Source organism: Varanus komodoensis, unplaced genomic scaffold, assembly GCF_004798865.1.
Source record: "Varanus komodoensis strain SLA01 unplaced genomic scaffold, ASM479886v1 scaffold6_2, whole genome shotgun sequence".
NCBI classification, from domain to species: domain Eukaryota; kingdom Metazoa; phylum Chordata; class Lepidosauria; order Squamata; family Varanidae; genus Varanus; species Varanus komodoensis.
Window position 1 is genome coordinate 2,923,058 of NW_025336346.1, and position 27,013 is coordinate 2,950,070.

Below are 27,013 nucleotides of genomic sequence, written 5' to 3' on the forward strand. Positions count from 1 at the left end.
CTTTTATAAAACAGGATGGCCCACAGAAAAAATTCCAAGTCCTGTTTCTCAAGCCCTTCTCACAGAGGAAATGTCTTAAGAAACAAAGGTTGCAACCTTTGGCTGACACCAAAGGTCGAAGCAAAAGAAACTGCACAGTGAGAGATCTGGCATGGGATGCTCATAAGCCCCTGAATTTGGAGGCTTACAGGCAACTGCTGTGGAGGCCAAAGGACTGCATCTTGTTGTCTCTAAGGTGCAAGGAGGATCCTTTTACTCTATATCTAATTTTACTCTACATCTGTATCTCTGGCTTATTGGAATATTTACATCCCCACATTCAATAACAACTTCCCACTGGATCAAGCAAGCAGTAATGGTTAAAGTCTAATAGACTTTCAGCAACTAGTCATATTATTTAATGAGCTGTTCAAAATAATCTACTGCAAAGACTTGTTTGCTTCACCAAAATTCCACTGAATACTCCATGAGATCAGAGAATTACAACCACAAATGCATTTAGGAATTTTGGAAAACTACAGTACAAGCATCTATCCTGAGCCTTGCTGCTTCTTATGGATTGCTAGAACAATAATTTGAAGCTTAATTAGTAAGAAGAAAAGTTCACTTCTGCAGATGCTGTTGAAGCACTAAGCTACAAACTGCTGTTTTAAACATAAATTAATGACTTGATCTTAACCCCAGTCCCCACACATTCAAAAGACAATTTTTTTACTATTAGAAAATTAATTCAGATTCTGCAAAATAGGGTTTATGGCTCTTGGCCCAGAACTCAGAATTAGACAAACTCAAGGAAGCCACTGTTCAGACAAGAGGTCAAGCCTCTGGTGGGATTAGCTGGATTTCCTGAGGTGCCTTGCTTGGCAAAGCTGTTCAAGGAAAACAGAGATTTACTTCCAGCTAGAACCAATGAGACCTACCAGTCAGGACCCTTATCTTAACAGGTAGTAACACTGGCTCTAGACCCACAGTCAAAGGAAGCAGAAAGTTCTGGGACTTACAAATAGTTTTATTGAAATTTAACAAAATTCAACAAATGCACTTCAAGGCAGAGGAGACAGACCATAAATACTTTACATATTTGCCTTTAAGGGTCTTTATTTGTATGCTACAGGAAGTGTAGAGCTAATGAGTTCAGGTCTTCTACACAACCACACATTTGCACAAAAGAATGATAAAAAAGGGCAACAGAACTTTTTGCTTGTCCAGCAACAGTGATAATGCATGTGCCCGTGTCCGTGTGTGTGTCCGTGTGCGTACATGCGTGCCCGTGTGTGTGTGTGTCCCCGTGTGTGTGTGTGTGTGTGTGTGTGTGTGTGTGTGTGTGTTACACTGATTTTCACAGTATCAGCATCCTGGATGAAGCAGTTTCAGTGAGCTCTCTCCCTGCTAACAGCTGCTGCTCTCAAGAGTAGCAGGGATGCAGGACAGGATGACTGGGGGTGGGGTGGGGTGGGGTATCAGAGTATCCACGCAGTGTAGCTGCTAAGCTGCAGTCCCACTAGGCAAGCCAGCCTTTCATAGAAATGGTCTGAAAGCAGGTGTCAATAGCTCCAGGCAGTCTTAGGAGAGCTCAAGCTGACAGATGCTCAGCTGAGATTCCAGTGGATGGGATGTCTCCAGCATGATCCACCCAAAGCCTTGAAGTGGTATGCGAAATACAAGCCAGCAGTGTCTGGTTATGGGTACTTGCTTCTCAGAAACAAAACAGTCAACAGAACACCAGTCAGATATGTTAGAAATGGGAATGACCAACAAGCCTTTCAGCCTCACTCTCTGATCACTTAGGGCCAGCTTTTGACAGCAAGCTTTTTGACAGAAAGCCTCCTGTTCCACTGGTTCTTGATTTCAGCCTGCAGCTGATCCTGCATAATGATGCAGAGATGGCGTTATCCTTGCCATAGGGCATGCTCCTGGTCGTGGCGGCAGAGGCGTCTTTCCTGCTTATGGGCAAAGATGTCAGCTTCCCAACATCGTTGTGTAGAAGCCAACCAAAAGATAAGCTACAGTGCACAAAGTGAACGGGGTGGCATGGAGGGAAAAGGGTGAAAGTATGGCATTAGCTCAAAATCAGCAGGTCGTGCAGCTCTCCATTTACAGGTAACTACACCCCTTCAGCTGCAGATTCACAGAAAATTCTGCATGGCAAGGGAAGTGCATTTTGGAAAGCTACCAGGGACAGCCATGTCTCCTCTGCTCTCAGGAGCAATCCTAACATATGGCGGTATCCATGCAGTTGAACGCAGCAAAGGGAGCTCTGTCAGCCCTGCTACATCCATTCCGTGCTTTTGCTAGTCTGGAGCACTTAGGAAGGATGCTTTCGCAGATGCAGAGATGAAGACACACAAAACACAGACTTCTTGATCCAGCTGGCATAACTTTGCACCAGCGGATTAAACTAAATGTTGAGGTAGCAAATGCCTGAAGCGCTCTGAAAGGCAATGACATGCTCTAGGAAGGAGATATGATGGGCAATGAACCAGCTCCTACAGCTAACCCACCCACAATCCAGTTTCACAGCTTTACACAAAAAAACCTGATGGGCTGGTAGAAAAGGCAGGCAGGCAGGCAGGCTTGCATATGAAACCCTCTTCAAAAATGACATGCCTCTGAAAGGATTTTGGCTGCTTGGAGCTCGGCAAACATAATTAGAACAAGGAACTTGGGATGAGGGCGAGGAGCGCCGCTTCAGCACTGGCACCGCCCCCAATGCCAGTCTTGCCCAAGGAAGTGGCCCCAGCTGATCAAGCGTTTCACAGTCAACATACTGGGGGAAGCAGGAGGGCCCCATCAAAAGAGGAGGCTCAGTCTTCCTTTGAAGTGTGCTACATTTCTCCACATGAGACAATATCAGGCCCACCAAGGAGTCAAGGTGACTGCCAAAGGAAGGTCACAGCACTCCATTATCACCTGTGAGTGGGTGTGCGTGCACACACACAGTCAAAGGGCTTTAAAAAAGGGTTGGCAGCCTTCTTGAGCAGGGCAGCCAAGTTGCCCTACCACTGATGGCAAAACTTGAGGGATCAAGAGAGACCTCTTACCTGTAATAGTTTTAGAAGGAGACTTACAGTAAGAAAGTCATGGGGAGGGGCAGGAAAGCGGGATGCAGAATCACGAGGAGGAGGAGGACCATCCAGGACTGAAATCACGACCTGCCAAGGCAAGTAGCTTCTCAGAGGTGGCCTGCTTGGTAAACCTGAACAGAAAAGCTGCATGCTCAGATACGGCTCCTGCCTCTACTGATTCACTACAGCACAGGCACAAAGTTGGAATGACAGAGCCTGGAAAAAAGATGGTGCAACTCCCAGGGAGATGATGTGGAGCGTGCAAGAGCTCCACATCAGTCTGCTTCAGCGGGGACATCGCAATCGTATCCATCTTGGAAAGCTCCAGCTGTTCTCTTAAGTGCAACATTTGATATCCCCACTCCCCAGTCCACACGGATACACTAAAGCAAAGGTATTTGACTATGTTATGCTGGGGGAGGGAAGAGAGGGGAAAGGCATAAGAAGCTTGCTGAACACCTTTACTCATCTACAGCATATAAAGTGAAATGTCATTGCCAGCTTTTGTTGACTGACAGGGGTACTCAACAAGGACATCCGGTCAGAAAAAGGTGCAGGTGGATTCTCCATGGTCTTGTGAGACTTGAAATCTGTTGCCACCTGACCGTCAGTCAGTGTCCGATAAAAGGATTTACTCAACTCAGCAAGGGGAATTTTGAGCAGGCTCATAAACAAGGCCAGACAGCTCAGCTGACACAGGTCCTGTCAACACACGTCTTCAGCCAATGCTATTTCTGATCACTATCCGAGTCCAAGACATCCCCAGCGCTGCAGCCACGACCGCCGCCTCCTCCTGGCACAGAAGCGTCAAAGCTAACTATGTGTCTGTGCTCCACATCCATCACTCTGCAGGGACACGTGGCTGCCTAGAGTGGTTCACATGAGGTACAGTAAAACTGGGCAAGTTAAGGTGCATTTGCAGCACACAGCGACTGTTCAGACTGCTCCCGTGGCTCACACCTCACAGATGATGACAGGGAAGTCCACATGAATCCGAGGGTGCTCCAGTTTCACTGTGCCCTGGAGCGAGAAAAACAAAGATGCAGTAATGACTCACAGAAAAGCCCTCAAACGATCCATTCTTTCTGAGCAACACTGAAAAGAGGCACATGATGCTGAGTGTGCGGATACAGCTCCTTGTGTAACTACCCACAAAGAAGACCAGGTCTTATATTAATTTTTGCTCCAAAAGACACATTATGGCTTATTTTCAGGTGATGTCTTATTTTTTCATGTACAACAATCGACATTTATTCAAATACAGTCATGCCATCTTCTGGAACATCATCATAACTCTCCAAACCCCAAATTGTGTTGCAATGGACATACTAAATGCGTCCATCTGGCTGATGTTCTTAACTAGGGATTTTTTGGGGGGTAATGTTTATATTATGAGCATCCTGAAAAATCATGGTAGGGCTTATTTTCTGGTTAGGGCTTATTTTGGGGGAAACAGGGTACCATTAGTCTAAAAATCCTATGCAACAACTGGCTTATCAAGCATTATATTACAGGAATGAGCTCTACCTAGAAAATAGACATTTCTATGCAGAAGTCTGAGGAGCAGGATCGGAGGACAACATGATGATCCTTTTTTCACATTCAGCATATTGCCTGAAAAGTTCTGCTGCTAAGCTGGTCAAACAGAATGTGGCCAGAAATCGAAAGACTCAGATGCCTGGGAAAACAGGAAGATCTTTATGTGGTGCAGGAAAAAAAGGGCAATGCAGGTGCCAGGTGAGCCTGTCTTGGAAACTCTACAACTGGGGTGCCACAAACAAAATGGCCTTCTGAGCCACCGCCTAACTCCCTTCCTTTGACGGGGGCTCCCAAAGTTTGGTCTGGGCGGGTGTAGACAGATTTGTGGCAAGTGGTTTAGGAGCCGGAATGTATGCTACTGCTAGCAGTAATCAGCATTAAAAGCAGAGCATTAGCCAGACATGGACTGGTAGCCAGTACAGATGGAAAGCTGCTGGCATATCATCACCATGCTGGCCAGCCCACATTAACAACGTCTCTGCCCTGTTTTGGACCAGCTGAAGTTCCCAGACCATTGTCACAGGCTGCTCCAAATCTAGTGCACTGCAATTTACCAACAAGAGGTTACCAGAGTCCAGAAAACAATAGTTACACTATCTCTGTCCAGATAAGGACATGTTGGTGCATCAGCCTAGTCCGATAAGAGCCTCTGATGACAAAAACTAGACTCAAGAGCACTCCCAAACAACACGCCTGACGCTCTAGGAGGATGGAAACCCCTCCCAGAAAAAACTGAATATCGCTAAGCTGGGTAGGGAACCGTCCACCAACTTTACCTCTGACTTGTCCGGACTGAATCTCAGTTTATTGGCCCTCATCCAGTCCATTTCCATGCCCACTGCTTCACCTGGATTTGATGAAATATCAAGCAGTAATGTCTACAGTTTCTCTGAAGTGCCACTATTAATTGGATTGCATTTGTTGCTGAATCATGGATTTGTGCTAATAAGTATTTTAGCCAATTCTCACAAGCCTAGGGTTGGCTTGTCCCACTCCTATACCCACTTCAGAACTTTCTTTCACTGCTTTTCTCAAGAATGTGAAATGTTTTTGTGCCTGATAGCCATCAATACCATACCCTTTTTAATCCAGTACCATGCCTTATTTTCTCCTCCTGTTCATATATTACATTCAGAGTAGCATTCCAAACAGTTTCTGACTGGGGTCAGAGCTTCATGAACCTCTGTATTGATCCATTCATACATAAGGTGGCTTACTTTTTAACCCTCCTCTCATTCTCACAGTAATCCAGACTACTGGACTCCTACAGTCAAATTTGGATTTATCATGTACTAGGAGTCAAGCTGTTTCAGGCATTTCCAGTGATTTTTTGGTTTAGTTTTCCTCTGAATGGCAGATCACCCTTTGAAATACCAACATAGACCTCCCTTGGGAATACAGAACCAACTGCGGAGAATCGTGGACTCAGGTCACTGTGTTTGCTGCTATTAACGGGTCTTGCAAGAACAGCATTCTTATTCAACAAAGGTGTTAACACATGGTTAGGTCCCTAACACCAGACAGAGTGTAGTTTATGCTTATTTGTAAGACTTCTATATTGCTTAATGTGATAAATATTCAAGTCCTTATAATGCATTAGTGTGCACAATTGGGGAACTACTTTCCTAATGAAGCCTAGAGCTGCTCTCTCCTAGGCCTTTTGGTGGTTAGACAGCATATAAATATGTGCATAAATATGAGGTACAAAACTCATTTGTTCTATTGATTTAGACTATTACACGTTGTTTATTATTTAAAAGGATAGCTGCTTAAACATAAAAATGTAGTCATTTTGAATAGAAACCTATTATCTAAACTGCCACAAGGTTGGGGATGACAAGGTAAAATATTAAACAATAATAATTAACTATTTATTATTTTCCTCTGTTCAATCAGAAATCCTCCAGGAACCAATGCAGAATGTTATTCGAGTGAAAACAAAGTGGCTCTCACATCTACTTCCCATTGCCTAACCCCATGCCAGCATGAAGCAGGCGGAACCTCCACCAGCAGCTTAAGAGACAGGAGAGGGGCACCCTGACTGCCCCCATGATCAAATACAGCAGCTCAGACAAGGCTTTTAGAACTATAGCGACTCCAGTCACTGTCAAAAAAAGGCCCCGATGCAAATGCCCAGCCTTACGTCTGTAGCAATTTTAAGGTGGCTGCTACAGTTTTAGGCACTGTCACCGCAAAGGATGGATGCAGGGCATTTATAGGGCTGTTAGATCCAACGCTAAAACCCCAGAACGCATAGTTTGCGAGATAAAAAGCAACCTCAAAAAACCCTAAAGAATCCTCTAAACTTTTTTGCTTGTTCAACATTCCTGAGTTCAAAGGCAGACTGCAACATTCCCATCTCTCTTCTTATTGTGTTACCTGAGGTATCAGGTTCTTGTGGATTCTTTTCAGCTTGGCACGCTTCCTTCCATTCTTGGTGACTATTGTCTCCTCATAAAACTCATGGGCGAGGTCACCATCCTCATCATAATACATGGAGCTGCAAAGGGATTAAAAAAAATAAGATAAACGATTTACTGGAAAATGTAACCCCTGCCCCCCACTCACACATCAGATCTGCAGCTGGCTATTAGCAGCAAGTCAGCTTACGTGGCACATGTCGCTGCCAACCATTTGCTAGCCCCCGTCCTCCATTCAACAGTGAGAGCTTCATTTCAGTTGGGAATTATTTCTGCATTCCAGTTCTCTAGTAGAAATAGAAACCCCTTTTCCCCCTAAGCATGGCTGAGAGCAGAATTGTGAAACAATTAGACCCTGTGTAATGAGACACTGATTTCAGGGAAGTCAACTGAAGTGCAGCCCCAAACTGATTTTGAGACGGTTGCATGTTAAGATGAACCAAAAGTATGAATAATGTAAGAACACGAGAAAAGCCATACTGGGTCAGACTAACACTCCATCCAGTTCAGCTGTCCCCAGGATTCCGCAAGCAGGGTGGGTACAAGGCTTCCACCTGCTCAAGCTCCTCAGCAACTGGTGTATGTAGGCACACAACCTCTGATAACAGGAAAAGCACATATCCAACCAAGCCGGTAGCTGCTGATAGCCTTCTCCACCTTGAATTTGTCCAGTCCCCTTTTAAAGCCACCCCAATTGGTGGCCATCCTCACTCCCCATGGCAGCGATTCCCACAGTGTGATTATGTGCTGTGTGAAGATGTACTTCCTTTTATCTGTCCTCAATCTTCCACCCATCAGCTTCATTTTACTGGACCCCAGGTTCCAGTATTATGGGAGACAGAGAAAAATGTCTCTCTCCCCACTTTTCCTGACCAAAAGACCACTAAGGCAGTGCAGTGTGGATGCAAAATGTCTTGGTCTGCTCCTCCCCTGCTCTTCCTCATCCACCTGCTTTGCCTTCTGTGCTCCCTCCTCTGACTAGAAGGTGCAATACGGGACTGTGGTAGCAGGATGGGACAAGCAAGACTCATGTCCCCACATTACTGGAAGTCACAAACATAGAAGCGGGGTTCCTGCTCATTGCTGAAATACTTTGCGTGACTAAAAACGTACAGTCTTTGCATGCTAGGTTTGAGTCTGCCGTTGAGAATACCCCCTTGGTAAACAGCAGAGTAAAGTCCAAAGAATGATTAGCAATCACTGGACTGAATCCTATCAAACTGAGGGTGCAATTCAATTCTCTCTGCCTTTCATGCAAGGCAAGAGCTTTGATGGCAGAGATCTCCACTGCACTGCAAGCCCTGCATTTCATCTAGATGGCTGGTTTCATCCATACGGCCAATATGGCATAAACTGCCAGCCCAAGCCTCCTTCCCTCTGCCTCCCCTCGTTACTCCTCTTTTTTCCTATCTGGAGACAGTCTGTAACCTTGGAGAGGCAGCCAGAGCTGTTCTTTCCATACTAGCTGTTGCTGGGGGAGAAGGAGGCTTGCCCTTTGGAGTTCCAGTACACAGGTTGCAGGACTTTGGAGCTGGGACGGTGAATAATCCTCTAGCCACCCAGACAAGTTTTGAGAGGCCATAGGATTACACCTTTATTCATGCTTGTTAAACAAAGGAATCTCTTGTAGGTCACATGAGTACCAGAGCACTAGGAGACAACCATCATGCTTAAACACTTACCAGAGGCTGAGACATTAAAGGTTAACACAGTGTAAATTGGTTATTTTCACACAATATGAAAATTTGTGTGTGCCAGTGTGATGTAGTGGTTAAGAGTATGGGACTGAGACTCAGGCCATCTAGGTTGCAGTCTTCATGGGGCTAACTGGGTGACTTTGGGCTAGTCACAAACTCTCAGTCCTCACAAGGTTCTTGTGGGAATAGAAACATAAAACATCGAAACAGAGTGAGTCAGAAGGGGCCTCCTGGGCCATCTAGTCTGACACCCCCCCCCCCCACTCTGGCTGGCTCCATTTATGACATAAGGTAAGATAACAGGAGGAGGAGAATGATGGACACCACTTTGAGTTCTTTAAAAAAGAAAGAAAGAAAAATGCAGGATATGAATCTAATAAATAAATTCTGGAAAGAAGATGTTGACTAAATTGACCAAACATTCCTACTATGCAAATGTTACCTAATCTCACTAGCAAACTAAACATTTCCAGTGTTATTTTGTCACTAAAGCTCACAAGTAAGCTTTTTGCCAATAGTAGCCTTTTGTAAGGAAAATAGTAGATTCCTTACTAGTAGCCTCAAGCTTCTTCAACAACGCAGTATGAAGAATTAAAAAAAGAAACCCAGCTGAAGCTTGTTGTATGTCTACTGTCCTGTTTCTGCATTCACAGCAAGCCACAAGAAAACTCACAGGAATTTTCAGCTTGCACCGTCCTCCAAGGTTAGTATCTTGCATTTCTTAGGGTGCAACCCTATGGCCACTAAAATCTAGGTGGCAAGAGGAGAGGTTCAAATCCCACCTCAAACTCTGACCTTGAAGACCCCTCCTTCTACTCTTGCAGCCAATTCAAAAAGAACTGCCAAAGGTTTGTGGAGGTCAGAAAGGGGAGCTGTACATGACACAATATATCCTGGCAGTGCCTCGCTCTTTCCTCCTCATGTACTGAGGGAAAAGATTTAAGATGGCCAAAATGGGTCATCTAAGTTCAAGAAAAATGCAATTTAAGAAAGATACAGGCAAGCTGGAAAGGGTTCAGAGGAGGGCAACAAGGATATTTGGGGGCTGGAAACAAAGCTTTATGAAGAGGAATGGAAAGAACTGGGCATGTTTAGCCTGAGAAGAGTAGGGGAGAGATATCATTCTTCAAGTACTTGAAAGGCTGTCACACAGAGGAAGGCCAGGATCTCCTCTCCATCAACCCAGAGGACACAGAAAACTGGGCTCAAGTTACAGGAAGTCACTGTTACAGTGAGCAGTACAGCAATGGAACCAATGACCCAGGGAGGCTGTGTGCTCTCCCACACTTCAGGCATTGAAGATGCAGCTGGGCAGCCATCAGAGAGGGATGGTTTAAGCTGCAGCAGTGCACTGGGAGGGAGCTGGACCCAATAACCTTCTTGGCTCATTCCAACTCGCCTGTTCTATGATTCTAAGTCTTTTGCAGGGTTGAGAGGGAGTGGAGATGACCTTCACTTCTGCACTGGTTCCACCTTCCATTGGATGCCCATAATTCTGAGTTTGGAGTGCTACAGGCAACCACACTGAATTGGGCTGTTAATGATGTATACGAAATCATTACCCTTAAACAATGACGAGAAGACAGAAGAATTAAAAGGGCAGAGTGGGGATAAGAAAGATGATAGCAAAGTACATACAACTGACATTTTTTAAAAATAATCTATATCTTGTCTACAATATAGAAACTTTGCAGCCAGCCTTCCAGCTTGATTCAACAAAACTTGGCAAGCTTCCTAAGGAGAATGGAGATACAAATGCCAGTCATTGCTCAGGAAGATATCAAGTGTTTTGGCACAGCTGAAATTTTACTAATTTAAGAACTGGCAAAAAAACAGTTTGTTCTAATGGAGATCATCCATTTCCCTGTGCACCAAGGTGCATCAGCTCCTGGTGCTAATGATAATATTAGCTAACTCCACACAAGCTCAGTTTTGCCTCTGCAAATTAGAACAAGGGTCTAAATTATGCATAAACTCCTCAAAGATCTTTGGTCTGTCTTGGTCAAAGATTTAGGCACTGGATCAACACCAACATAAAAAACAGCAACTCTGGAATAAGTGAATCCCTATAAATTGGAACAGCCCAGTCTCAGCCAAAAAAGCATGGCTGACAACAGATAACCAGTATGGTGGCAGTTCCAGTCAAGATGTAGTTCAAGAATACCTATCTTATGCTATTGCCTGAACTGAAAACTAATATTCAGCGGCTAAAACTTAGCCGCTGAAGCTCCATATATACTGTCATTTTTCTCCATAAATATCAAGGGTGCCCCCTGCTATACATAAAATTAGCATGGTTTCTGCTGGGTAGAAAAACCCCTTTGGCCATTATTTTTCTTTTACCTCAAGAAGAGTAGGGCTTTGAATAACGAACTGAACAGGGAAATCCATTAGGGTTTTGAGAGAACCGCAGGGACCACTGGGGGGAGCTGCACAGCCACACAGGCGGGCCAGAGTGACAATGAACTTGTCCGCGCACACCGTCGCTCAAGCTTCGTTAAGGGGCACCTCACAAGCGGGCGCCACAACAAGACCATCAACTCGAGGCGCTAGTGGGCGCTTCTCCCTGGAAAGTCTGTTTACGATTGTAAGCAAAAGCCTAAGTCTGCAGCCGGTAGAACAGAGCCCCAGATATTGGCAGGACTTCGAGTGAAGACACAAGCCGCAAACGAAGCCATTAAGAGAGAGGAGAACATGCCCTCCCTACATCAGAAGTCCCGACACCAGCCTTCTGCAACCAGGCGCCCACCACATGAGTTAGGCTTCAACTGTAGCTCTGTTGGCTGGGGGATTCTGGGAGTTGTAGTCCAATACAAGCGGAGGGCACCCCGCTGCACAAGCCTAGAATACGGCGAAGGGACCAGCCTAAGAAATAGGCACAGACACTGGAGGGAGACTGAAAGTGAACTCTGACGCGCTCCTCGAGATCCAATCCCAGGTCAGCTCAGGTCAAGCCAAGCCAGCTGCCCTCCCTTTTCGCGCAGCTCCCTCCCCGCTCCCGGTCGCTATGGGAGAAGGAACCAGCTCCAGCTCCACTCTTACCCGCGGCGGGTGAAGACGAAGGGGGTGGCCGAGCACAGACCCCGCGCCCGGGCCACAGCCTGTTCCCCGCCCGGCCCCTCGGAGCCGCCTGGCCCGCCCGAGCCAAAGGGCCAGAGGCCCCGGGACTTGGAGCCGCTGGCGCCCATGGCTCAGAGCGGCGGCATGACCGGGAGCAGGAGCCGCAATGGCAACAGAGCGAAGGAAACGGGGGATCCACCCGGTGCCTCCGGAGAGGCTAGCAACGGTACCTGCCCTGCACCAGAGAACTCCGCCTCTCCCATCTACGTAACTTCCGCCTCTGCCGCCTCCGGAAGTTCCTTTGAGAAAGGGAAGAGGGTTATAATCTCCAAGGCAGTCGCACGAAACTTCCGGAGTCCTCAAGAACTGCTGGGATCCTCCATGTGCGGGCAGGAGTGGTGGAAAGGTGTAGGAATGAATGTGGGCAGCGTTGGAGGCTCCTTTCATTTCGGTGCTTTGAGATCATGGCACCTTATAAAAAAAGCTAATGCAGGCTTGTTTTCCTGACAAGGATCCTGTGATTTTAAATGACATGCAGAAACATTGCGATAGTGAGAAAGTTTTTTATTCCTGGTAGCTAGGTATAAAGCCACGATCATTTAATTTGTTGTTGTTAGTCGCGAAGTCGTGTCCGACCCATCGCGACCCCATGGACAACACTCCTCCAGGCCTTCTTGTCCTCCACCATCCCCCGGAGTCCACCCAAGCTCACACCAACTGCTTCAGTGACTCCACCTAACCACCTCATTCTCTGCCGTCCCCTTCTTCTTTTGCCATCTATTATTCCCAGCATTAGGCTCTTCTCCAGGGAGTCCTTCCTTCCTTCCTTCTCATTAGGTGGCCAAAGTATTTGAGTTTCATCTTCAGGATCTGGCCTTCTAAAGAGCAGTCAGGGTTGATCTCCTCTAGGACTGACCGGTTTGATCGCCTTGCAGTCCAAGGGACTCGCAGGAGTCTCCTTCAGCACCACAATTCAAAGGCCTCAATCATTTTGCGCTCAGCCTTCCTTATGGTCCAGCTTTCACAGCCATACATTGCAACTGGGAAAACCATAGCCATGACTATACGCACTTTTGTTGGCAGAGTGATGTCTCTACTTTTTAGTATGCTGTCTAGATTTGCCATAGCTTTCCTCCCCAGGAGCAAGCGTCTTTTAATTTCTTGGCTGCAGTCTCCATCTGCGGTGATCTTGGAGCCCAGGAAAATAAAATCTGCCACTTCCTCCATTTCTTCCCCATCTATTTGCCAGGAAGTGAGAGGACCAGATGCCATGATCTTAATTTTCTTAATGTTGAGTTTCAAGCCGACTTTTGCACTCTCCTCCTTCACCCGCATCAGGAGGCTCTTTAGTTCCTCTTCACTTTCTGCCATGAGAGTGGTATCATCTGCATATCTGAGGTTGTTGATATTTCTCCCAGCAATCTTAATTCCAACTGGTGATTCATCTAGCCAGGCTATCTTTTTAAAATCATTCTGTCTTCATGAATGTTGTACCTGACTCCCCAGGATCCTGACATAATAGAGATACCTATCAGCTTTCTCAGGGCATTCAGGATAGGCATGACTCCTCTAGGCTGCAGATAGGCATGACACGCCAAACACTAGAATAATCAGCTGTCTCAGGGTATGCATGATAGGCTTAGCTCTCCTAAGCTCGAGCCCATTCAAATGACTAGTAACTGCCTCAGAGAATTCCCCTCGGAAAGTGGAAAGAGCTTACCTACAATGTAATGGGCAAAGATTGCTTAGAAGGTGTAAATTAAAAAGATAAAACTTACTGCTAACCAAATCTGCTTTTGTATATTGCTTGCTTAACTGCTGCTATGTGATTCTGTAACTCCCCCTTGTCACCATTGTTCTGATTTCTGTCAATTCTGATTGTATTGTTTACCATTTACCGAAAACTCACTGTGAAGCTATAAAAACCTCATTCCAACTCTGTCCAGCACCGCATTCTAACCATGAATGTTGGTCCCTGCAAGAAAGCTTGCAGGTAATAAACTCCTCTTTATTTTTACCATCCGGTCTCTGGTCTCATCTGTAACACTGCGGGTTACAACAATGAAAAATAGTTCATAGGGTTAAAACTATTTTTTGTGGGGCAAGTTTCACGTGACTCCGAAATAGGCAGAAATAAAGTAGATTCTGTCTTCCCTCGTTCAAGTTGTTCCTTTTAAAGTTCTGTCTGTTATAGGATCCATTAAAGAGGCAGGTTCCCCGGTTGAAACACAATCGTATCTGCTTTGGGGGAGAGTTTAATACACATTTGGTGGGTACTGGCTAGCAGTGCTGAAACGCTGAAGAGTGTTGGGGAAATTCAGATAAATCCTGGTAGGAAAAGGTTGCCTGTATGTGCCTTTCCTGTTGTAAAATCGATCCTGCAACAACTCTGAGCCTCCTTCTCAGAAAGTACCAGAATTCCAAGACAGACTTTTATTTAGTGTTATTTTCAAGCGGTTCCTTTAAGAGATGGCTACTTTCTTTGGTTGGAAAAGCCTTTGCAGAATGAGGCTCCCAGGGAAAGTTAACCCCTGGCTATTCTTGGGCTAACAGCAAACAAAACTGATAAGGTGGCCAGACAAGTTTTTCTAGCATTATTGGAATCATCCTCATTTGCATGTCAAGACCCACAACAATCCCTGTGTCTCAGTGATCTTGTAATCAACCCAATTGTATCAAGTCTCCTCTGCAAATCTCTCACATTCTTTTTGAGTGTTCCCCTTATTTTGTCATCATTTGATTAGCTGCTATGTCATGGGACTCAGGATCAATAAAACACTCTGTGTATGTTCTAAACGCTTGTAGTTGGCGGTGAGGACCTGCTTTGGTAAGTAAACTGCAGGGGGCCTGGGTGATCTTACCAATAAAAACACTGGAGTTCAAGGCGATTTAAATTTTCGCTATGGTTTGAGTTTTGATTCCCACAGTTGGTAAGGAGACTCTGACAAGAGCAAACATACATTACAAAGTCAAGATCAGCTCTACTGTCTTCTTCCACCCTCAGCTGCGCCTTTCCCTGCAATTCCTTCTCATTCTTATCGGGTAATTTAACTCTCTTTTTCCCTGTCGCTCTGGAAAATCAAAGTGAAATTTTACTCCAAAATCAGACTTTAAGCAGTAGACCTTATTGCTTTGACTGAGAGGGAGCCAATGGTGTATTTCTAAAACTCTTGTTCGTGATAACCAAACTCTAATTTATACATGACACAAGTAGTTGAACTGAACTTTCCACACTCAACCATTCAACTGCCTCTTCTTTCTTAACAGACACAAGCGCATTAGCAGGCAGCTTTCTTACCAAGCACATGCCTTTTAAACCAGTGCTAATGTGTTTTATTTATTTACTTATTTAATTTATATTTATTTATTTAAAACATTTTTATGCCGCCCCCATCGCAACGAACCCTCGGGGCGGCTCACAACAGAAACAAAATACATAAATACATAAATAACAATATAACAATAAAAAAAATATTTAAAAACCCCCGGTGCATCTCGGCTAAAAATTTAAAAGCCTATAAATACAAATAATTTAACAATTAAAATAAGTTTTAAATAAAAAGGTCTTAGCCTGGCACCAAAAAACAAATAATGACGGCGCCAGGCGGACCTCTCTGGGGAGCGCATTCCATAGATGGGGTGCCACCACAGAGAAGGCCCTCTTCCGGGTACTCACCCTCCTAATATCATTCACGGAGGGTTCCCGGAGAAGGGCATCTGTAGCTGATCTCAAGGGGCGGGAGGGCATATATGGACACAAGCGTTCCTTTAGATACCCAGGTCCCAAGCCGTTGAGGGCTTTATAGGTCATAACCAACACCTTGAATTGGGCCTGGATTTAAATCGGGAGCCAGTGGAGCTGACGGAGAATTGAGGTTATATGAGAACAACGCCCAGTCCCCGTCAGCAACCTGGCAGCTCTATTCTGCACCAACTGAAGTATCCGGACCATCTTCAAGGGCAGCCCCACGTAGAGCGTGTTACAGAAATCTAATCGGGAAGTCACCAACGCGTGTGTCACTGTCGCCAGGCAGTCGTTCTCCAGAAAGGGACACAGCTGATGTATCAGCCGAAGCTGAAGGAAGGCGCTCCTTGCCACCGCCGTCACCTGAGCTTCCAGAGACAGCTCAGGGTCGAGGAGCACTCCTAAGCTGCGAACCCTGTCCCGCAGAGGGAGTGCAACCCCATTTAGGACAAGACCCAAGTCCCCCATCCCGAGGCCCGAGCCACTCACCAACAGGACCTCCGTCTTGTCTGGATTGAGCTTCAGTTTATTGGCCCTCATCCAGCACGTTACCTTGGCCAGGCACCGGTTCAGCACAGCCACCTGGATTGGTGGAAAACGAGAGGTAGAGCTGGGTATCATCAGTGTACTGATGATTCTGCAGCCCACACCTCCTGATGACCTCTCCCAGCGGTTTCTTGTAGATGTTAAATAGCAAAGGGGACAAAATGGACCCCTGCGGAACTCCATGGCATAACCATGGTGCAGAGCAATAGTCCCCCAGCACCACCTTCTGGAATCGGCCATTGAGATAGGAGCGGAACCACCGCCATGGAAAATATACCGTCCAATAGCCCAGGCTTGCAGTACCGTTGCCCATATTTGGGGGTGAGGAAGGAGAAGCTGAATGCAGATCTTGTTTATATCTCTTTATCCAACCAAACAAAGAAGGAAAATGTTAATGGCCTCGTGGCTAAATTATAAATCTACAGCAGGGCGCCTGCATCACTAGAGAAGGTAAAATTGCACCCTCCTCAGAGGACTCAATGTCATGTGACACCCACGCGTCCAAAAGACGTGGAAAGCATGTTTTGTTCAAGGGCAGCGCAGTGAAGCTGAATTCCCTGCATGCAGCTAATATGGCGCTGGAATGGTGGGACGTGGGGAACGGTTATTGTAATATCCCCAGCTTTATTTCCTGCCTACCCCAGTCTGATTTTATCCATTTCACATATTCATTAGGCCCCATCAACTTTGGCTGTTATGCTGTATTGAAATGGGAGATTTATCTGTTTTCTGATTGTCATTATTTGGAAGTTGAAAAACAAAGCACTAAGTTGTCCTGAGGAGGAGTGTAAGCTGTGGGCTCTCCAAAGAATATTGGAATCAGTACTTTTAAATGTGTCCATAAATGAACTGTGGTTAGGGCTGAGTAGGGAGGGGGGCACGTTTGTTGGCATCAAAAGATTTAGGATTAAACAAAAAGGGATTGTGAAGGATTACAAAAGGTCTGCTCCAATCAGCAGAATGGGTATTGAAATGGCAAATGTGATTTCATGTAAGCAAGATGTAAGTGATGCATGATGGAGCAAAAAACTCAATTTCATATAGATGGTGATAAGGGATCTTGGTGTTGTGGATGGCTTATTGAAAATGTGAACTCAGTGTACAGGTTATGTGGAAGGGGCGCATACGAGCATTGCCCCTTCCATATCGTTTGGAAAGACTAAAAAGAAAAAGGCCAAAATCCTAGTGTTTTTACACCAGTTGCATGACTACACTTAGAATACTGTATGGTTCCGGTCTCCACACCTCAAAATGTTGAAAAAGATTCAGAAAATGGCAAAATGTTCAACAGACTGAAGCAACTCTGTAAAAAGAACTTACATGTTTATTGTATTTTGTGTAGTTGTAAACTGCCTAGAGAACTTTGGCTATTGGGCAGTATAGAAATAAAAAATGGTCACTTGGGGATTTTTCCGCATAGAAAAATGGTGAGAAGGGAATACGACACAACAGTGTAAAATTATACAGTGTGGAAAAAGCAGGCAATTCTGCAGGGATCATCCGTTAAAGGTGGGTGGTGGGATTCAGGATAAGTGTAGCAATTTGTTTCACCAAGAAGCGTAGCCATCATAGATGGCTTTAAATTGTGGTTACACAGAGTATTGAAGAATAAGGCTCTCCAGGGTTTTTAGTGATGAAAGCTCTTTACTCCCCTCCCCCACATTAGAGGCAGTGTGCCTCAATAGCACTTGCTGGGATACACAAATGGGAGGGTGTTATTGCATTAATGACCTGCTTGTGGACTTCCTGTGGGGCATCATAATTGGCTACTGTACAAACAGAATGCTGGATTCAATAGGAGTTTGCTTAGGGGCACCATTCTTAGATTCTTTGGCTTTGTTCCTCTTCACAGTTGCTAGGCTTCTGCGAGGTATGATCCAGAAAGGAAAGTGTCAACCAATGCTAGGATCAGTCGAGAGAGAAAGCCTGAACAGAGGGGCATCAACTGAGGGAAGAGGTGACTGGTGGTAATACACAGTGGATTAGCCTTTCACTAATCAAATGCCCATTTGATCAGTTAAGTTTCTGAACCAGTCTACCTCTATGGCAGTTCACATGACATGGCAACCTATCATGGGTTATTTAACCCATGGCAAGGCCATGGCATATGTAGGCTGCATGTGGTCACCATTTTCAGTATGCAATCCTTGCTCAGGGATTATTGTATTGTGTGAACTTGGCAAGTGTGGATTCTGTGGCATATAAGAAAAGGCCATTGTCAGTAGCCCTCCTTTCCCCTTTATCTCTGATCTTTAGTAGGAATGCACTGAATAGTCATTTCTCCCCAGTCCCCATTATAATTACTTGGTTGTAATCTTGCTGGGATGAGAACCCAGCAAGACGACCACTTTGGCAAACCCAGTCAAAATGAAGATCATATAATGAATGGGATGGTACAAAATCACTAATAAGTTTAAGAGTTGAACAATGGTTCTGAAGTGGAATAGCAATTTTGTGTCCTTTCCCAGCAGCCATAAAGATTCTTTTTGAGCGTGCTAGTTATGTTTGGGATAGGCAGTGCCAGCCCAACTCCTATGCAAGCTCAGTCCCCTTCTTTGGCTATACAAATGCAACTGAACATTTGTTCAGTTCATCTGAGGGGGATGGTTTAACTGGGAGTTTGGCACTGAGCAGGGAGTTGGACCAGATGGCCTTCTAGCCTCTTCCAACCCTACTGTTCTGATTCTATGAAATCTAGCTCACACTAGTAATTGTTTCTTTGCCCAACACCTGTATCCAGCTCGCAGGCTTGGTAGAGAGGAAGCACTTTTTTTGTTTATTGTAAGGCAATAAGGCTGGCCTTGGAAACACTCTGAGGGGAATGGCAGTGTCTTTAGGTAGCCTCTGAACTATCCTGGGGGAACATATAGAGTCTAGTGCAGTTTCAGAAGCAAAAGCAGCCACAGAAAAAGATTAACCCATGATGATGCACAGGTGCTGCCAATCCATACAGAACGGGACTGATATTATGCACTTATGTTTTCTTCCAAGGTCCAAGGCTCATTCTCTGTGAAAACCATCATCATACAGGTAAATTACAGAATTCTAGCTCTCATTCTGTATAGTGTAATTCCTTAAGCCAAATTCAATGTCTTTTGGAGTCATTAGGATTTCACCCATCAACCCCCAATTTTAAGCAAGGTATTATGCTGAGGTATCATCTAACCTGTTGATCATCACCATAACTGCCTGTTGTTTCTTGCTTTGAAAACCTGCCATGTGGGAATCAGTGGAGCAGAAAATAATTTTGGAGGACCCCAAGGATTGGATTGTGAAACAGACTTAGGCCTATGGCATATTTCTAATGAATAGCACTCCCATGTCTTGACTTGGTACTAATGGCATCCCTGTTAGAATTTAAGAGATGTCTGGCAAAGGGCCAAGAGTGGAACATACAAAATCAATAGGATCTTGCTACGAAAACTAGACTTGCCACTGCAAGCAGATAGCACTAATTTCTGGGACACTGAATAAGCCTATTGTTTCAGCAAGAAACTGGTTCTAAAGCAGCACATACACCAGGCATTCCTCACCCCTGAATTTTTTTATTTATTGATATACAAACAGCACCATTCACAAACTGAGCCCCCAAGGCTCCACTGGGTTCTCAAGACAGTCAAGAGACGATCCCAGTTTTAAATACCAGAAAAGTAAAGCTTCTATTAGTAGGCCTACTTTATTTTAGGTCTGTTCTGGACAATGTACTTGACTTTAAAAAGACAGAGAACTTACTGTAGTAGTAAACACACCTCCACACCAACTAACACACAGGGAATTTCCTGCTAGCTCAAGAACATTCCCCAGACATGCCCCTATGCCTGGCTATTGCATGTATGAGCAAAAAGGTGGAGTGGACAAATCTATCATTGTCTTCGGCAGAAGAGAAACCTGAATCCTGAGATTTGTTATATATGTCTGGTGTCCACATTTTCCACAGCAAAGGTTGAAAAAGAAGGTGTCTGGGCAAGAAGAGGTATCTGTATTTCTTGATTTTCTTGGTCTCTTGAACACTGCTCACAGAAGGTTGCTCAGCATTATACTGCCTTTACTGTCCTTATTTCTTCAACCATAGTCAAAATAGTAATCTCAAAATAAGTATTGGAATTCCAGTAAGATGTGCTTTGGTCTATATGTTATTCCCTGGATATCAGAAAAGTCAACAAGTATTCTCCTGCCATTTCTTTGGATTCTGCTACTGTGGTTTTCCCTTGGCGTCTTGAACTTGACCATGCACTAGCAAGGTTTCCATCCAATTACTCTTCCCCATCACTTAAATCTGAGATGGAAGGCAACTTTATTCCCCATTTTTTGAATGACCAAAGTATACACAAGGCCTATAGGCAGAGGGTTCCACTTTGCAACCAGCTTTACAAGTACGTGGATCAAACCAAATCCTCACAGTCAAATTCCAACAGAAATAAAAACAAATTTGGAATAAATGTGATTGCCAAGCCATTTCTCTTCTAAGGAGTACATCTCCATTTGAGGCCACTTTGGTTGATCTTCTTTATGTTACCATCACAAAGCATCACTAGATTCAAGCCAGATGATATCACTCAGCCAGTTTCTGGTACAGCAGGGGCATTACTATCTTGGCACTTTGAAAGGAGCTGCTACAGCAGCACAACTAACCTTCCCATTTTCAGACACATCCCACAAGGACATCTTTACTTCCCTACCTGATCCCGCTGTGTCATGCATCCAACAACTCTATTCACCATTCACGCCATGGGGAGCACACACACATGCACCAATCATGGGCTCACAAAGAGTTCTGAACATCCCTGTCGTCCTTTCCCCACCCACTCCAGAGATACATTCAGCGCACAGACAGTCCCAGGATCACTTCACTCGTAGTCCACTTGGCTCCACTGCTTCTCTGCATCCGGTATCTAATATTTACTGTAGTGCTTGGCCTGGTGTAGGGCACCTTGTCAACCTGGAGTACGGGTGGCCAGAGCCTCTTGCATTTTTTGGCGACAATGGGCATATTTCTGCAGGATCTGCCGAACATGCTCCTCTTCTTCACGCTGCAGGATGCGCAGGAAATTCTGTAGCTCAGGCATGCTAAAAGCATCCCACTGGAGAAGAGAGTGAGAAGGAAAGTAGTGACCACAGTGTTCATGGCAAGAGAGCTCACATCAGAGTCATGAACACAATGTTGGCCTAGAATATAGAAGAAGAGCTTTAACAGCAATGAGGGGACTTAGACTTGGTCAAGAAAAGTAAGTAGCTAACACTCTATATACATAGGGAGATGCATACAAAAACAGCCAAGGTTTATGCAAGGCTGGCATCTGTATTTCACTACATTCAGTGCTTGTGAACTGTTCAGAAACACTGACACACATCAACATTGTTCTGAAGCATCCAGTAAAGAATTTAGTTTAGCGTATTCATTTGGTATCACTATCTGCAAACCAAGCCCTTACAGAGTTGACTTTTTTGGTCAGACTCTAGAAATTACTGAAGGCTCAACTGTTACCCTCAGTGCACACATCTACTGAGATACATGAGACAAAAGGATATTTGAAAAGAAAAGACAGAAGCTGCTCTTGAGCAGTGAGCTGTATCCAGCCACATTAATTCCTGTCATAAAGCTGTAAAATGGGCTTTAGGGAAGATTCTGAATCCTTTTGAAATTCCAGTTTTTCTGACAGCCAAATTAATGGCTTACTGTTATTTGATTAAGAAAGTAACACCAAGCAGAAAAAAAATTAAAAGAACATAGCTTAAACATGATATTCAAGCATGTTCAAAGCTTTACTTGGGAGACTTAAAATTTTTACAAACATTCCAGTCATTTAAGTGAAAAATCCATAGTACACACTTGTCTCATTATTTAATTTTTAATTAAAAATTAAGGTTCTAGAAAGTTAACATATTTTTTGCAAGCCCCAAAAGTTGTGCATAACATGTACACACAGTGCTTAGCAATAGTCACCTGAAAAAAGTTAAATTATAATTTTGAAATAGTCAAGTTTTATTTGTATTGTAATCATGTTTTATGGATTTTTTTTTAGCTCTTGTACATTTTCTGGAAAAAAAACCCTACCAGGATAGCAGAAATTTTCTACTCTACTCTGTATCACTTGATATGAACAACCATGCAATTGCAACTAGGAACCCAAGGACCACTGTCCACTTGTCCAGTGAAGTCATGACAAAAGTAGGCTAGCTGTTTGAAAACAGCCAGGTATTTATGAGCTTTGTCCCACCACTAGCTACATCAGTAGCCAGCTGCACAAACTTTGATGCAGAACCTCTGACACAGTCAATATTCATACTCACATTAACTTCTCCTGTCTCGTTTTCCTTCAGAACAAAGCTGAGTGCCTTTTCACTTGGGCCAGCAAGCAGCCGGAGATGCAGTGGCTGCTCCTCATCAGAAAGCTTGCGGAGATACACTGAAAGACAAGAAAAGCAGAGAGAATTAATTAATTAACTTCTCTGAACAGGAGAGACTGGCCCTTATCTACCATCTTCTTATATACCTATCTGTTCTCTTCCAGAAGAGGGTGCTGTTAACACACTGTTGTCTCTATTTTTTTTCCAGCAGTCAATCAGCCAGTTTCCATAACACTAAGGCACTGTGGCACATGCAGGGTTTCTGTGGCCACCCACTGGCACGTTCAATCCACTTGGGAGTTTGCTGTAGCATGCCTATCTTACAAGCAAGGACTATGAAAGAGTTAAACTTCACATTCCTCCAGAACAGACTAAGGATTATCTGAGCTTGGTTTGACTGTCACACAACCCACATTCACTGGGTTTGCATGACAGGACAGCCCCAAGGGGGGGGCTGGATATGTAAAGTGGTACTGGCAGATGCGGGTTAAATATCCCTCAACATATTAAACTGTGTCATGCAAACTGATCCAGAACTACAACAAACAAATCAGGAGCAAAGGGCATGATGGACAGTCACCTATTTTTCCCTTCCAGCCCATCTCAGAGGAGTGTAAGTAATAAGCTGGACTCTAGGACAGGTTTGTAATTAACAGTGATGAGACCACATTCTTAAACACACCTATTCTTCTACACTAGCATGTATTTTGCAAATAAAGTGAGGACTGTACTTCTGTCTTCAAAATAAAGCAAGCCAACTTGTTCCAGGTGACTTACATATGACTTTTCTACCAAACTCTTATTCTAGAGGTCTATGCATTCAATTGTATTACCTGGTGGCTGATAATATATGAACCTTACAAGTTAGTCTGCAAAGGTTATGTTAATTCAATGCACTTATAAACAAATAGCTCTCTTCCAGTTAATATTTTTTCTTCTTGGCTATCTGGAAGAAATTCCTACTTATCACAGGTTACAGGCAAGTCATTATTTACAAGCCTGGAAGAAGTTTGTGCTGTTTTTGCAAGGGGTTCGAAAATAAGGGATTAAGTACCTTGATCTTCCTTTTCAGTTCTTTCAAAGAGGGCAAACTTGCGGGGGTTGTCAACTACCATAAACTTCTTGAGCAGGGCCTCAATGACCTCACTAGCACGTGTACGAGAAATTATATGCAGGTGCTTGACTGTGTCCTTGGGCAGGTAAAATGAGGTGCGACGCTTTACAGCCTGGCTACGGGATGAGCTCTTCCTGGTGTCCTGGATAGAGGGTGCCTTCTTATTGGCAGGTACCGAGACTGGCCTGATTAGCTTTAATTGTACCTTGATGAAGCCAGTGTAGGAACCATCTTTGTTCTGCGGGAGTAGAAATATAGTGAGTTGTGCACAATGGTCACATGGCAGCAAAACTCTTACGACAGCAAAATTTTGAGCAGTGAAGCTAAATTGAATTCCCACAATCCTGGAGAGAGCTCCACTTACAGTCTCTGGTGAAGGAAAAATACAGACTGTTTTTTACACTTGCTGGAACAATGCAGGATGCCACAAAGTTGAAGATGGAATACCATATACCCAGAATGATTACTATGGAGCATTTTTAAGGATTCAGAAGTGAGATTGGGAGGAAAGGCACAGGCATTTGAAGCCCAGGTGCTGAATTGTTCCAGGGCCCCAAGTTATAGCTCTCTTGAAACTTACCAAGCTCATGAACAAGTTGCTATTGATCTGGCTGTTATATTCTTTTATCTTCTGTTCAACTTCAGCTTGGGACAGAGTGGGTTTTTCCCAGTCAATCTGCTCATCCTGCAAAAGAGTTGGGAATCTTCAGTTAGTCTACAGCTCAGCCCCTTTTGGGTTCTTCCCACTTCTTGGGGTGCAAAGGAAGGACAGGAAGACCATGCTCTTGACATGCTACGAGACCACTCTGAGCCTTCTTGGTAACACTGGGAGACTAGTTTTCTCATGCTAAACTCACTTGGCAACTTGCCATTTGTAAGTACTTCTCCATTCCATTCCCCAGCTGAGCATTCTCACACTTCCACCAAAATCCAGTTTCTGCAATGAAGAAACTATTCCTTCGCTCTTCAGTCCTACCTTTCTCTTCTTTCCTTCACACTGAGCTTATTTATGCATAATGCAGCAGTGAAGTGCTGCTTGCGTTTCCGCAAAAGCCCAGCACAAACCTCCCTTTGAATGTTCTTGAAAGGTGGAGAATTATGGCAACCAAAAATAATAGTTTAGCAAATAAGCCAAGCCAAGTTTTGTGGACCGTTCCCATATATTAATTTATAGGACAATTTGCTACTTAGTACATTATAATCCATCTAGAGATTTCCTTTCAAAAAAAAAAGCAGACAGCTGCCTTTGTTGCTCAGTTTTATTAACTTGAACCTCTTTCAGGTTTCACAGCTGTAGGTTCCTTAACTCTGCTGGATCATGACACCAATTATACATGCAATTTAAAGAAGTATATGCACTACTGATAAATATTTAAAGCATATAGATGCCACTCGTAAGCCAGAAAGGCTTCCAGAGGAGTTTACAGATCAATGAAGTTTCTGTTATCCAGCTTAAAATAAAAAGACATAGCATAAATGGAAAAGTGCATGGGACAAAGAAAATAAGAAAACCCAGCCAACAGTTAATATTATAGCTTTTATAATGGCCAGCTATAATGCAGCCAAACATTATTGGCTTATTTTTCACTACCAGGTTAAACAGTTCAAAGAAAGGAAGAGCAAAGCATTGCAAGTCTCTCAGGTGAGCCAAGGGGATCTGATTCTATCTCCTCCTCTGTTGCAGATGGAATGGTTGCTGGATGTTATCTCACTCTCAGGAGGTGCTCCTGCAGAAATGCAGTATTGCTTTTTAAACTCTCTTGAATTCAAATGTAGTTTGGAGATTCAACAGAAATGCCACGTCGCATGAAAATAGCATGAATCACCACAAGCATTTTCTTGTTAGGAAGCTCTTATACTGTATCTTCCAACTGTCTTTTGAATTGAGGAAAATTTGGGTATTCTGTAGTAACCACCTTGGACAGCAAATTTCAAGATCCATGCACATTTACAAAATATATGTGCATATCCCTTTGGATGCAAAACAGGTAATAAGAATGCACTTGTCACCAAATATAAATTGGGAGGAAGAGCAGAAGCACTAGTTTAGCTACAAGCAAACAAACCATACAATGACTCAGACATCGAGTAAAATATGCCTTAGTTACCAAATGAAACTACAAATATCAGGTGAAGTCTTAATTCTATATTCCATGTGAACCCACCCCACTGCTTTGCTTGCCTTAGGGTAAAATGAACTTACTAAACAAAGCTCAAAGTCTTGAATAGCTTCCTCATGTTTAGCCGTAAACTCAGTTATTATGCATATGGCAAAACCCTTGCTCATAAGTATCACATACATGGATGAGAACAAAAAAACCTAAAAACAATTAGGCACACCTCTGCTTGCTGCTCATATTGGCCCCATGATTAATATACAGAAAATGGGGGATCAGGATCCTGTTGCTATCAGAAAGGCTACAAGATATCCTTATACTGCACCTGTTGATTATGGGATCTTACCCCCACTTAAGATTCCTAGCAAGTACAACATAGGTATGCAGAACAAAATAACCATGATGTTTAAAGGGAGCTTGTTTCTGCTGCATTTGCTGTAGCCATGCAAACAGAACATGAATCCCCATTTGCTATTTTAGTTACCAGTCAAGCAGTAGTTTTTCTTATCTCGAATTGTTCAAGAGAAGGAACATGTTGCTTTGGGAACATTCCCTGAGCAAACCCCCAAGACTGTGATACTCATCTGCCTTAGGTTACTGCTGTACATAGCAGGTTGCTTTGTACCTCTCAATATATACATTAGCATCACACTGTCATGAAAAAAATAGTCTTGTTTCTATAGAAAGGAAATTGTCAATCTCTAAGGGATCTTGACAATATTGCAAACAGGATTTTTTGTGTAGGACAAGATCACAATCATTAGGTATCAAGAGAAGCTGTATTGTACCAACACTGCTTCAGCATAAAGAAGGTAGTTACAGGATTAACTGTTGCAGACTCCAAGATTCAGGGCCAAATCATGCAGAAAAGAAGGAAAATAATGTTAAATTTTTACAAGGATGCAATCTGTGCTTCAGCTATTGTGAACTGTGTGGTACAGCTATTTCATGCATCTTTTGCTTTATATTTCAATACAAAATGCCATGATTCTGTCTTTCACTGAGGTATGAGGTCATTTCTTCCAAGGAACCAGAGTTCTTTTGCATATTATCAGCATGCACAATAGTAGCATTTCCAAATGGTATCTGGTATCTGAAACTTTCGTGATCTGCTTTGCTAATAGGAGCTGGCTATTTAACCCTACTCAGCAGACTGTCTTAAGGACACCAAATCCTCACTATGGGAACCAAACATACATCCCTCATCCAGCTGAAAACCAGCAATCTCTGCTGCTTAAATTCTATTGCATCAAGGACACTGCAGCAGTTCTCCTAAAGAATTACATGAACACCCTCCTACATGTGTACTCAAGACCAGTTTCTCTTTCAGAGGCTTTCAGTAGAAGTTAGTTGCTCCTGGTT

The 27,013-nt window shown here is 43.9% G+C and overlaps 2 protein-coding genes across 5 annotated transcripts in view; both read right to left on the bottom strand.

Moving 5' to 3' along the window:
- Window positions 1-991: 991 nt before the first annotated feature.
- TUSC2 (tumor suppressor 2, mitochondrial calcium regulator) lies at window positions 992-12,031 on the bottom strand. Of its 3 annotated transcripts, none has more exons than XM_044451433.1 (4): window positions 11,764-12,031; window positions 6,984-7,104; window positions 5,381-5,451; window positions 4,026-4,085 (listed from the first exon to the last, which is right to left on the bottom strand). In XM_044451433.1, exons 1-3 carry the CDS (start codon window positions 11,907-11,909, stop codon window positions 5,419-5,421), a joined length of 300 nt encoding a protein of 99 aa, XP_044307368.1. In that variant the 5' UTR covers window positions 11,910-12,031; the 3' UTR covers window positions 4,026-4,085; window positions 5,381-5,418. The 3 variants fall into 3 exon arrangements, with proteins under 3 accessions (XP_044307367.1, XP_044307368.1, XP_044307369.1); XM_044451434.1 differs by lacking the exon at window positions 4,026-4,085 and adding an exon at window positions 4,095-4,743; XM_044451432.1 differs by lacking the exon at window positions 5,381-5,451 and having other exon boundaries at window positions 992-4,085.
- A 7,566-nt stretch (window positions 12,032-19,597) lies between these two features.
- RASSF1 (Ras association domain family member 1) overlaps window positions 19,598-27,013 on the bottom strand; it is a 35,345-nt gene continuing 27,929 nt past the window's right edge. For both annotated transcript variants that reach the window (XM_044451202.1, XM_044451203.1), the window contains 4 exons: window positions 24,115-24,219; window positions 23,475-23,772; window positions 22,364-22,479; window positions 19,598-21,153 (listed from right to left, as the gene is read on the bottom strand). In XM_044451202.1, the coding sequence (XP_044307137.1) occupies window positions 21,007-21,153; window positions 22,364-22,479; window positions 23,475-23,772; window positions 24,115-24,219 (666 nt within the window). In that variant the 3' untranslated portion in view covers window positions 19,598-21,006. The remainder of the gene's footprint in view (window positions 21,154-22,363; window positions 22,480-23,474; window positions 23,773-24,114; window positions 24,220-27,013) is intronic.

What these genes read in the sequence shown, in the direction of transcription:
- TUSC2 (XM_044451432.1), bottom strand. Translation starts at nt 11,909, where the DNA reads ATGGGCGCCAGCGGCTCCAAGTCCCGGGGCCTCTGGCCCTTTGGCTCG. An exon ending in TTCGTCTTCACCCGCCGCGG is followed by an intron (nt 7,105 to 11,763) that starts GTAAGAGTGGAG and finishes ATCCCTTTGCAG; the next exon opens with CTCCATGTATTATGATGAGG. An exon ending in ACAAGAACCTGATACCTCAG is followed by an intron (nt 4,086 to 6,983) that starts GTAACACAATAA and finishes TTCTCGCTCCAG; the next exon opens with GGCACAGTGAAACTGGAGCA.